This window comes from Anopheles cruzii, chromosome 3 (assembly GCF_943734635.1).
Source record: "Anopheles cruzii chromosome 3, idAnoCruzAS_RS32_06, whole genome shotgun sequence".
Lineage (NCBI taxonomy): Eukaryota > Metazoa > Arthropoda > Insecta > Diptera > Culicidae > Anopheles > Anopheles cruzii.
In genome coordinates, this window is record NC_069145.1 from 40,222,531 (window position 1) to 40,234,568 (window position 12,038).

Below are 12,038 nucleotides of genomic sequence, written 5' to 3' on the forward strand. Positions count from 1 at the left end.
TTTTCCCGTTGGCAGCGTTGACCTCTCGCGGGCGCCGTGGACATCCTCCCGGGACGGCACGATCCCGTTAGCCGGCTGGCGATGAATTTTAGGCACAGGAAATGGAGCGGCATAAAACATAAAGCAAAGCTGTGTTCTAGAGCCCCACTGAACCGTGTTGGTCCTAGAACAGCGCCACCGGCAGCAGACGGCTCGCTCGGGATAAAGCTAACCTGAATGTGGCCACAATTTTGCTCCGAGATGAACTAGGATAAGGAGTAGCATTCCGGCAACGCGAGTGATCGCTTCATCAAGCGCTGGCGCGATCCCGAAGACAACCCGGCGGCTGGCTGCTGATCCACTGAACCCGTTGGACCCCTTAATTGGGTCCCATTAGCTTCACTTAGCTTTTGGTTTATTGCTTTGCGGGCCACCAGTCCTCCCACACGCGCCCGTGCCCGTGCACAGTTCCTTCCTGGCTCCGGTGTCCTTCCGCCGCGCCGCTCTGGTGCGCGTGCCTTCGCCACCGAGTCGGTCGGGGGGCAAATTCTGCCAACGAAAGCCACCCAAATTGTGTTCGCCCTCTGGTCATCGCCATGACCGCCGACCCAGAGGCACGCAAAGCACGTCTTCCTCGCAGAAGACCCGGACGAAGATGACTATCACGGAAAGGCCATCTGGCGGGAACATATCGCCAGCGATTTGTTGTTGACTCGCGGTGGTGGGCCAGCGTTCCGGACACCCGAATCGTGCCCGGACTTAAAATGTCTTCACCCAAACCTGGGCAACTCCAGCGAAGCTCCGGTACATTCCCGGTGCCCCATGGAAGACGATGAAACATACCGGAAGGAAAAGGGCTAATGGGGCATCGGGTTAAGAGTTATGGTCGATTTATCATCAATGAAAGCGTGGCATCGCTGCTCGTCGGCTATGGCCTGGTCGTGCACTGGAACCAAACTGACGAAACTATTATCATACATAAGGGGCTGAGCCTTAGAAGCCGATTCTACGGGACCCTCTTGCGTTACTTGCGATAATTGGGTACCGGCGTTTGGGCGATACCGGTTGGCCTATTGATTAATTGGGTTAAATGGGAAAATCGGGAGTTGCCGAAGAAGTAGGTTCCAGTACGGTTCCTTTCATTGCCCTTCATTGGAGCATTAGGACTTTTAATGTTGACCGACTTTCGGTCGAGCCTCGTTAGCACATGCAACGGTTCGGTTCAGAATCTTATGAAACAAATGCATAAACTAGCAACAACAGCTTTGCCGTACAGGGTTTGAACTGAAGCCTTTCGCATTGATCGATTGAAAAATTGGCGCAACGTAGAGGGATGATCTACGGACGAACCACAAATGTAACTTGCAGCAGAACCAAATTCAATCCAATTCTTTATGAATGAGAAAACACTAAATAAAGAATGGTCCACTTAGAATCGGGAAAAGTTGTAGGTTTTTCAAAAGCAGCGCCTCTGGTGGTCAGATTTCAGTTTGACAGTTCTGACAGTTATGTCTTCAGTAAACATTCGACTTTCAGTGCTGAAAGTTTCATCTTGGTACGCGAAGTGTATAGAAACTTCTGCTTACAGGAACTCGAAAGAAGAAACATAATTCAGCACACTCACGTCAAGAACCCATCCGTGGTCTGCTTTAAAAATTGCAAAATCAACTGTATATGCTGTGCTCCACCGTTTCCGAGAACGCAATACCGTAGATCGAAAGATTCAGAGTAGACGTCGTAGTGGAACATACGCCTGGTAGCTGAATGCGAAGGTTTTGAGATCAATCAAGGCAAATCCTGGACTTTCGGGTTGGGATATTGCAATAAAAATATGGTGCCAGCAGAAGTACTGTCCGGAGGATCTGTCTACGAAGAGGGTACTGCGTTCTTTCCTTGCATGTAAGCATCCAAACAGGATACTTAAGCAAAACCTAGTCGCTTTAGCGATGCACTAGAAAGTTGTACGAGAAGGTTCTGACTAGGTAAAAAATAAAGCATTTAAGGTATTGCAAGCATTTGAGGTAAATGCTTGCTTATGGACGACGAAACATACATGAAAAAGGATTTTGGACAGCTTCCTGGACCAAAATTTGATCTCGCCACGGCACGGGGAGATGTCCCCTTTCAAGTTCAAATTTGTATTCGCAATAAAAGCTTGCACGGAAACTAATGATCTGGCAAGGTATTTGCACCTGTGGATAGAAACCAAGGTGTTCATCACAAACACGACGATGTACAGGGCCCGGTTACACAAAGACCTGGTTAAGTTTTGGCCTCATTTGGCAAGCTGCCATTACAGCAGGAGGTAGTTCAGTGGTACCGTGACAATAAAGTGGATTTCATCGCAAAGGATATCAACCCACCAAATTGCTCTGAACTCCGCCCAATCGAAAGTTATTGGGCAATAATGAAAACGAAGTTGAAGAAAAGTGGGAAGGTAATGCGGGATGCTGCAGAGATGGCGAGAAATTGGATTAAATTAGCCGCTGAGGAGAACCAGAAGATTATGCAGAAAATAATGGCGCGCATTCCACAGAAAGTTCGCGATTTCATCGGACAACCAACAAAATAAATTGATGCAATTTTTCTCTTAAAGTACAATAAAATACCTTCATTGTGACACCTTTACATGTTTCCTAAGTCAAACCAACCCTGAGATAGAGCTAATTCAATTGTTTCCGATTCTAAGTGGATCATGCTTTAATATGGATAACTCATATTTCGCCCCAACACTCATTGGATAGAACAACTCGAAGGACTCGAAGTGACGAAAAACTCGATGGATGATGCAAAAATAATCTGACAGCTCAAGATAAAGCCCGAAAGGCAGCTAATTGTCTACCATGCACACCATGCGGTGGCTGGCGGCCATAAATTGTCCCACACTGTTGGAGCTACCCTACTACTGACAGACTAGACTGACTCCAAATGTAATTGCCGCAAATATCTGATTTCCAATTGAGTTAAAAAAACCTGAGACAGCCGCGATTGGCGCGCTGATAGTCTACACAGCAACCTGAGAGCTATGAGTAATGGTACTCGATAAACATCTGTCCACCGCGCGGACCGAGCCTCACCGGGGCATCCACTTTCGGATCCGTGGAGGCTACAATTTTCAGCCATCAGCGCATGCCGCTGGCGGCCAGTGCTTTCGTTTCGGCCACTCGAAGTCCTTCTTGGGACAAGGCGGTGGGGCCACTTTTTGTGCCGGCGAACCAGTTCAGTGGCACCTCGTTGCGACGCGTGCACCGGCGAGGTTTTGCAGGACAAGTTCAACTAGTTCGGAAGGTTGAAGCTCCACACACACCGAAAGGGGTGGGGGCTTCCAAGGACACGCGCCAGGCGGTACGCTCTACGTAGCTCCAGTCCAGATCTTGAAGGACTCTGTCAAGGGGGGCCTCTGACTGTTGAAAGTGAACCAAAGTGGACACCGTGTTACCATTTACGGGCTTCCTGCAGGGGTGTGTTATTATGTTGATCTTAACGTTGCCACTCGGGAGCATAATGAGCGTATGAGCGATGATAAAAACCGAGTATCAGAACCCGAAGAATCCTGGGAATGCCTGCCATGGGCAAGATCAAGTTCAGTGAGGGCCACCGCACGTACGGCTTCTCGGAACGCACCTCACTCTTCACTTTCGCTGATGTTTCGCCTGCTACCAAATTGCGGATCCGGTTCATCAACACGTTGTCGGCTTGACCATCGCTTTCGGGCTCATCAAGCTTGACCGACGGGAATCGCTCGTGCTAAACCGATGCCGCATTTGGCATTTGCCCCCTCCGATGCAACATTCATAAGCTACCGGAGCAGCATAAATTTGCCTACATTTGGCTACGGCGCTCCACCCATGATGCCCGATGATGAAGCTGTGCCGCTGCTTTGATTTAGGTGAAAGTGCATCATCTAGCCGCTAATAGTGCCGCCGCTAAAGATGGCCCGGGCCCGGGAAACGTCGGGTAAACAAAAACCGCAAGGCTCGCCAGGTGGCCCCACTGCGCAGCATCGACGTCAATGGAACACGTTCGCCAACCCCAAAAAAAAGAAGCCGAGGGGAAACAACAGCTAACGCCGAGATGATCCGCGCGTGGCTCTTCCCAGGCCGCCGCCGCCGGTGACCTCAAGGAGCCTGGCCTGGCACTGTTCCGATGGGCCAATGGAATGTTGCTAAATGTCACTTCCTGCCAGACAGCCGCAGGGTCTCGGGAGTCGCCGCTCGTGGATTCGTGATTCGCGCGCAGCTCGTTCGCCGACCGGCGAAAGAAAGTTGTATATTTTTCGGTGCACAACACGCCAACGACGACGACGACGACGTCGACTCCGGGGACTTTAAATGCCATTAAACGGCTTTTCCCTCATTACTCATCGGCGGAAAATGCCGCCGCTGATAGCATGTATCATCCCGCGATGGGAGTCGATCCTGACTGCCATCGGATGGCGAAAAAGCGAGGGTGACGGCGTGTTTCCGGACAGGACTTGAGCGCTTCGGTGACTTAGCTCAGAATTCAATTACCCGAGGTCCCGAGCACCAGCTTCCGATGGGGGCACGCACCGAGGGAGGAAACAGAAAACAGTGGCAACCCCGAGAAAAGCCGAAAGACCACGCCGCGGTGGCTGTATCATATTGTGTACATGATTTATTAACAAAACCCCCTAAACAGGCTAACTAATTGATTGTGCCAACACAGTCACCGGAGAGAAAATGGTCCCCGACAGTGCCACAGTGGAAAATGGTGGTGGGAAAATTGGCTAGAAATCAAACAAACGCCCGCGGTGGCGGTAAAAGTGACAACACCGGGCCGGCGGGGCAGCATATTTTACTCGGTGAAATCTTGGCGTCTCCGGGATCATTGTTGACTTTCGATTCGGTGTCATTGTCGCACCCGGTGCGACTTTATTCTGCCGCCGGTCTGCCGCCGTTTTCCTCTGCTCGCCCGCAAAAGCGAAACCAGGCGTCACTTTCGAACCGGTGGGATCGCCCCCTAATTAGAACCGAAGAAAGTGGGTGATAAAAGGAAAATCATTGCCCCCGCCGGCCGGGGTCTCTAATAAATACGAGGCCGCCTTCATAAACTAGGTGCAATTGTTTGGGGTGTTTTGAACCTGAAAATTGGGGACACATCGGGTCTTCCGTTCCTTCGATTTCGGGGACCACGCGTCACGATATCCGCGGACACTCTTGCCCATCGCGGACGCCAGCATTTTCTTCCGCCTGCTTTAATAGGGAATCATTTTTTCCATCAAGTCCCTTCAGCGAAACAGTCAATTTTCTCGTGGATCGCCGTGATCGCTTCGGTGACTTTGAGCACACACGAAAGTCATCGCCTAGCCATCGCCGACAACATGGCACCGCGGGCATTAGCGACGGTTTCGTTCCGATTTGATGCGTCGCACCGCGGCCTGCGCCTTTGTGGAAGTATTTAAATTTAATCCATCACTTTCCCGACCCGGCCAACTAGTTAGTCGGCGGTAGTGGCTTCCTGGTGCCGTGGCTGACCGGCCGGTTCGCTTCATTTTTGCACTCCAAGGTCTTGGGCCCGCATTTTCATGCAGATGAGCTCAGCTAAAGTGTCACCGAATGTCACACACCGGACAGAACACATGGCCGATGGGCGATGAATATTCAAAATGCTGATTCGGATCCGGTTGCGATCGGCGTGCGATTCGGGTTCGTGCCTTTTTGGAGCTCATCAACTTTGGCACATCATCGCTGCGGTTCGTCGGTCAGCCGGTTCGTTCGATGCCGGGCGGGATGCCAAGAATTTGAAACCCCCCCCCAAAAAGGGCCTACGCACTGGAAAAGAAAACTGTTTGTCTCCCCCCAGGTGGGTTACTCTATGGGCCGCGTTTGTTTGCTCGATCACTTACTCACCGAAACACGGCGGCGCGCGGCCTATTCTCACGCGCTCAGTGAGATTGCCTCCCATCCGGTCGTTGTTTGCTTTGGGAAGAAAGTATCAACACGCGTCGCGTCGCGTCAGCGCATTAGCAAACAATTATCCCACCGGTAACTTCCATAATGTGCAATCATTACTCGTACCTCTCGGGCTGAAGAGAAATCAGAAACGCACGAAAGATGCGAAGGGTGTGTAGTTTGTGTCTTCTCAACACTGAACCTGTAAAACGTTACGATGCAAGAGAATGCAGGGTTCCTTCGTCAAACAAGGGAGTCGGTTGCAGCAAATCCAATGCTGAAGCTCAGCAGCCTCTTCGCACCCATTCATACGCCTTTTGCGGTAGAAAAAGGAACCAAAACGCGATCGATCGAATCACACTGCCCCGGCCGACCACCATTCATACGCGCGTCCGACCGACACGGAGATTTCCAGTTTTCGTCGATCGCTTTCTCGATCGCATCTCACGCGCGCCGCACTCTTTCACTCACGCGGCTCTCGCAGTACACGATCAGATCTCCTGCTCATCGCCGCACTATGGGACGGAATTCGTATTGGATAGGGGAACATATTTGGTTTTAGGAAGAATCGACAGATCGAGGGGTCTGTAGTATTATATCCGATGAGCCGATATTTTATGTACCGTAGCAGGTACTTTAAACCAACTATAAAGCACTAACGGTTTTTTTATATGTATCTGTACAATATGTTTCTAATTAACTTCTTTCTGCCAACTAATGATTTTCAAGATATTCCCAAGTCTTCTTTATCTACTTTAAGAACAGTCCATTCACGATCAGGATCTGAACATATTCTTTCACTATACCGACTATCTTTAAATGCATATGCCCAAAAAGTGACACATATTCAGTTAACCATACTGCACATAAAAAGGCATGCAAAGGAAAAATTCTATGCAAAAGTATATTCTGAGACAGGTATACTTAGCACTTGCAAAGCGGATATTCTGTTGTTTGAATACAAGATAGAAATTGTACCTAGTTTACCTAAATGATGGATAAGGCATAAAGTTCATAAAGTCAATACCATTTGTTTTGTATGGCTATTTCATAGACTACATAGAGACCAGGTGCCTTCACTGATGCATAGAAGTGTTTTCTTAAAATAAACCTGGCGGCCACGGACGATTACTAAAGATAGTTTAAAATTAACTAGACTTTAATTGTAATGCCTAGTTTAGGCGAAAGTACTCGAAACATTTTCTGGCTGTATCATCAAAGTTGAAAAACTGATTTTTTTTTCGCTTAGCTTTCTATACTAATTCTCCATAAAAATGTACAAGCATGACCAAACGTAAATATTTGATTATTTCGTATGAAAGAAGGATCCACTACCTTTCTAATGAAGTATAATATAGCTACATAACTGAAGCAGAACTGTGCCAACGAAGTGTGCTAAAGCAGTTGATAAAAGTTGATTTTAAAGAGCCATTTTCATCACTCTTTCGACTTTGACAGAAGAATTCTCGGAATCTACGCAACGCAGAAGGCTGAAAATTCGCGTTGGTCATAGAAAAATTATCTATTTTAGGGAAAAATATAACTGGTTTAGAAACTGGTTTATGACCACCTTTACCCCTTTAGTGCGCCGGTGGCTCACAACTCATCACCACGGTAAGCCTCTCGCCACACTGTGAACGAATTCGCACACGCGTTCTCTCACGCATTCCGCGCGATCCCTCTCACGCTCTCTCTCACTCTCTCTCCCCATGCTGCGATCCCGTCTTCAGCTATCTCCTTTCACCGCCTCGCGCGCTCACGCTCGCACGGACGCTTCCTCGCCTCACGGCATCTCGCTCCGGCGCGGCGCGTCAAGTGGATTCACACGATCGCCATTCGCGCTCTCGCGACCGACGGGGCCATCCACGATCGCACCGGCTCAGTTCCCATTTAGCGGTTCGAAGGTGTGCATCGTTCGCGTGCAGAGAGAGAAACGGAAGACGGATCGGCGATCGGCGGCGTGAAAGTGATGTTTTAGGAAAGTGACCGCTCGCGTCAAGTGCAAATTGGGATAGCGGCAGGCCAGCTCGCGGCGTGCGCGTGTGTGTAAGATTGGCCGAAAGTGTACGGTTCCTTAAAGGGTGCGGCCGCGGTGAAACAACCGGCTCCCGGTGACAGTGATTGGATTGAGCGATGGTGAACAACGGTGCCCCCTTCGCGCTGGCCGGTGAAAATAAGGGAATCGAGTGAGCGAATCGAGTGAAGTGTTTGTTTGGATTGTGAAGTTACAGAGCCCAGCATCATGGAGAAACAGGAGATCCGCTCGAAGCCGATCCTGAGCCCGACGCGCTCACTGGACGAGGGCTTCGAGAGTGACCCGGACCGCATCTCGACCGACTCGGAGCTGGCCACGGCCCAGCCGACGCCGGCTTTCGACGTGCTCCAGCGGACGGACCGCGATGGGGTGCAGCACACGCAGATTGCGCGCCGCACCGGACCGTCGTCGGAGTCGGCCGGTGGAAGCGCCTCCCCCCCGAAGGACAGTGGGCCGGAAAGCATCATCTGTCTGGAGGGCGAAATCGAGAAGGAGCTACGGACGAAGCTGGAAAAGACTAGCTTGGGGCGACCCCCGTCTGGCCTGCCGAAACTCGGAGCGGCCAGCGGAACCGGAGCGGCCAGTCAACAGATGCGCTACCGAAGGATCAAAACGCGAGCCCCGCCACCACCGATCGGCTCGTATAGCTACTACCAGAAGCGGTCCGCCTCGGTGGACTCGGTGAACCGGTCTACCGGCAACGGGTACGGGTTGGCCAGCCACCAACACCCGGACCAGCATCCGGGCGCAAGCTCGTTGAACCTTCCGCTCGATCTGGCGACGCCGGTGGTGGCGCCACCGGGCGATGTCCTGGCCGGGCGCTTTGTCCGCGTGACGGTCGATCCCCGAACCCACCCGCAGTACCTGCAGCACCTCCACCAACCTGCCTCGCTGAACCAGTACCGGCTGGCGTCGCTCTCGACGAACAACATCTACAAGTACTGTCACGGACCGACGCTGCCAATGACAGGCCACTACCACCACCAGCAGCACCATCAGCAGCAGCAGCAACCCCAGCACCAGCACCTTCCCGTCCAGCACCACCATTATCCGCTGCACCACCATCACCACCAAACGCAACTCGGAGGCTCCGGCGGCCAACAGGGGCAACCGGCGCATTCTATGCTCCACGGGCACGGCCACGGGCATCTCAGCTACATACCGACGCCGGTTGCGTCCGGCGGCAGCGTGGCAGCCGGCACCGGCGGCAACGGCACCGGAGGCAGCAATCGCAACAATTTATACTCATTACCACCGCAATACGGATTAGCGGCGGCCGCCGGTGCCCTCCAGCAACAGCAGCCTCCGCAGCAGCAGCAGCAGGCGCTGCACGGCCCCTCCACGTCCGGGTCGTCCTCGGCGCCGGGGGCCGGCAGCGGCGGCGGCGGCCAGCAGGCAGCCGGCAGGAATTATCAACATTTCAATCATGTTCCAGTTTGCTGGACCCAATCGATACCCAGACAAACGAGACGGTAAGCATCCACACGGGGTCCTGTATCGTGCTCGGAGTGCCTTGCACTTGACACTGCTCAGTTCGATGTGGCGCATACCGGCACGAACCGCGCCCGCGCCACCCGGATTGCATACCAAGTGCCAGGGCGGGCGGATCTGATTTCGGACCCGGGTCCGGGACCCGGTGCTAACCTAAATTTCGTGTGCACCGTTAGAGCGAGGTCGTACGTGACGGGGATCCCGGCCCAAGGCCTAACCGGATCACACCGTTTACACCGTGCTGCGAACTCGCTGGCCGATCGTCGTGGTCTGACGATTAACACCCGGCGTCGTTCCCGGGACTTGGGGTGTAAATGCGTTACACAATGGCGACTGACGGAGTGTCTATGGTTCGGGACGAGTGGTGAGATCACGAGTTGCCGCCTGTTGTTGCCGAGCGCACCGCTCGAGAGAGACGGTTCACGGAAAACAGCTAAATATTGATAATTCACTTAGCGCTTCCAGAACGCTCCATCTTGTTGACGCACTGGCCGCCGCGAATCCTCTCTGTCAATATTTTTGTCGCGAGCCCAAGAGTTTGGTCCCTATAGTGTGGCCCCAAACTCCGCAATCACGATCGCTCTGCCGTGGCGATTTACACGCTGAAGCCATCTCCTAATTTATGGTCAAGAAAAATGCGCCTTTCCATTCTATCGATGGCGATGGCACTCGAGGCGGCTCGCTGCTTAAGCAATCGTCTATTTTTGTCTATCTACCACCGTCTTTTTCTTCTTCTTCTTTTGTGTGCGTGTGTTGTTTCTAATCTTCCCAAAATCGTCACACCGCGAAGCGGCGTCAATACGCGCGAATCACCATACGAAAGACTTGAGCAAGCGACGAACCTCGCGGTTAGCCACTTTCGGTCCGGTGCGTGGCGGTGGCATTTTAAGAGCGGTACTCCGTCACCCGACCGGGTCGCCCGGTGCCTCCGTCATCTTCAAATGGCAATGCGCGACGTTTCAAAGCCCACGACCGAAAGGTTAAGCCGTACGGCGGATTAGGGCACACATCCGTGCCGATCATCGCTTAGCTAACTAGCGATCATCGGCCGGTCGGCGACACACTCGAATCCTGCGAAGCGAATCGTAGCTGCTTCTAAACATCCATTTCCGCTTTTTCGACGCTTTTAAATCCCAGTGTACCTGTACATAATTGGCCAACCCATCGATTTGCACTCTCGATCGGCGCGCAAGTACCGCCGAGCGGAACGTAAGGTGATTTCCTGTCTACCCACGCAAGCGTCTCTGCTCCTGCGCGGCCACTTCAGGCTTCCCACGATTCCCAGGTGGTCGTGCTTTCGATCGGGTGATTTGTGTGAAAATCAGAGCCCCCTAAACGATATGTTTATTCGGGCCCCGCGCACGGTCCGTATCCCGTAATCGGTGTGTTCCTGTGTGACTGGCCACCCTTCCAAACGTTCTTCCCTCAAGGGCACCTTCCCAGCAAGCACTGTAATTGCCTGGCCGCACGTTCGATTGCTAAGGCCCCGGCCGCTCTTGGCGAACAATTCGCCTTGGCCAGCGTCATCCGCCAAGATCCGCCGAGCAGGGAGCGAAGAGAAATGGCCGAAAGCGCAAACAACTTTTACTTTCACGGCCCAAAGAGCCCGCGGCGGCACATGTTGCGGTAGGCAGCCGGCCCGACCCATCCGCAGGCAGATGGAGTGAAAATTGTACAATAATTCAAACAACGCATCAGTCACTCATACGGATCACCCGTCGATCAGCTTCACTGGCCAGCCAGCCGGCCAGCTAGCAGAGGCAGCATCGCGGGCATGTTAATGGGTCCGTACCGATGGCACGAAAGACGCGTTGAAACAAAAAACATAAAAAGCACAATCAATCGAAGAGATACGCGCCGATCCATCTTCTAATGCGCGTGCGCGTTGGCCGTTTTTTCGTCCCCCCATCCATCCATCCGTCCGTCCGTCCGCTCGGTCGCGGACTACTGGGGCTACTGGGGTTTCCCTTCCAATTGTTCAATTTACAACAATAACCTGGATTTCACCGAGCGCACGCGTAGAAGGAACGCGAAGCGAACGCGACTAAAAGAGCTAAATCACCAGCCTGAGCCTGAGCCTGAGCCTGAGTCTGAGTGGACGCAGTGCGCGCATTAGCAATCGGACCGCACCGTACTGGCCCGGCTCGAAAAAAGAAATCAAAGTACAAAACAAAAAAACGGGGCGTACTACAAAAAGGCGCACGTCTCGAAAACTCGATCAAGTGAATGAATTATGCGATGCTTGCCTGTGGCTGCTTTGGGGCGCGTGTTTCCAAAATGGCGCACGACGGCGTAGAACGACAAAATCGATCGATCGGGCGATAATCGGCCGTGAACCGGTGCGAGGATGCGGTTCCTCGACGATGACGCACCCGACCCGGAGGAAACTGATCCGTGTGGAAAAGCCCATTACGCGCCCATTTCCGAACGCACCCCCCGCGGCGGCTGTTGATTGTGCGAAATAAAACGACCACAAAAAAAGGTGCCGGAAAGGCGCATCCAAAATAGACGTTTTCCTCTCCGTCTGTGGGGTTGGTGTAATGGGAAAAAGTGAAACCGTTTGGGCTACCTGATTTTCCGATCACTTTCGTTTTCGGTTTAGGAGATGGCAAGATCGACAC

At 52.5% G+C, this 12,038-nt stretch overlaps 1 protein-coding gene across 1 annotated transcript in view; it reads left to right on the plus strand.

Moving 5' to 3' along the window:
- Nucleotides 1-8,133: 8,133 nt before the first annotated feature.
- Nucleotides 8,134-12,038, plus strand: part of LOC128273952 (la-related protein Larp4B-like) — a 35,792-nt gene continuing 31,887 nt past the window's right edge. Inside the window, exons 1-2 of the mRNA XM_053012025.1 lie at nucleotides 8,134-9,019; nucleotides 9,122-9,398. Of these exons, the coding sequence (XP_052867985.1) occupies nucleotides 8,134-9,019; nucleotides 9,122-9,398 (1,163 nt within the window). The remainder of the gene's footprint in view (nucleotides 9,020-9,121; nucleotides 9,399-12,038) is intronic.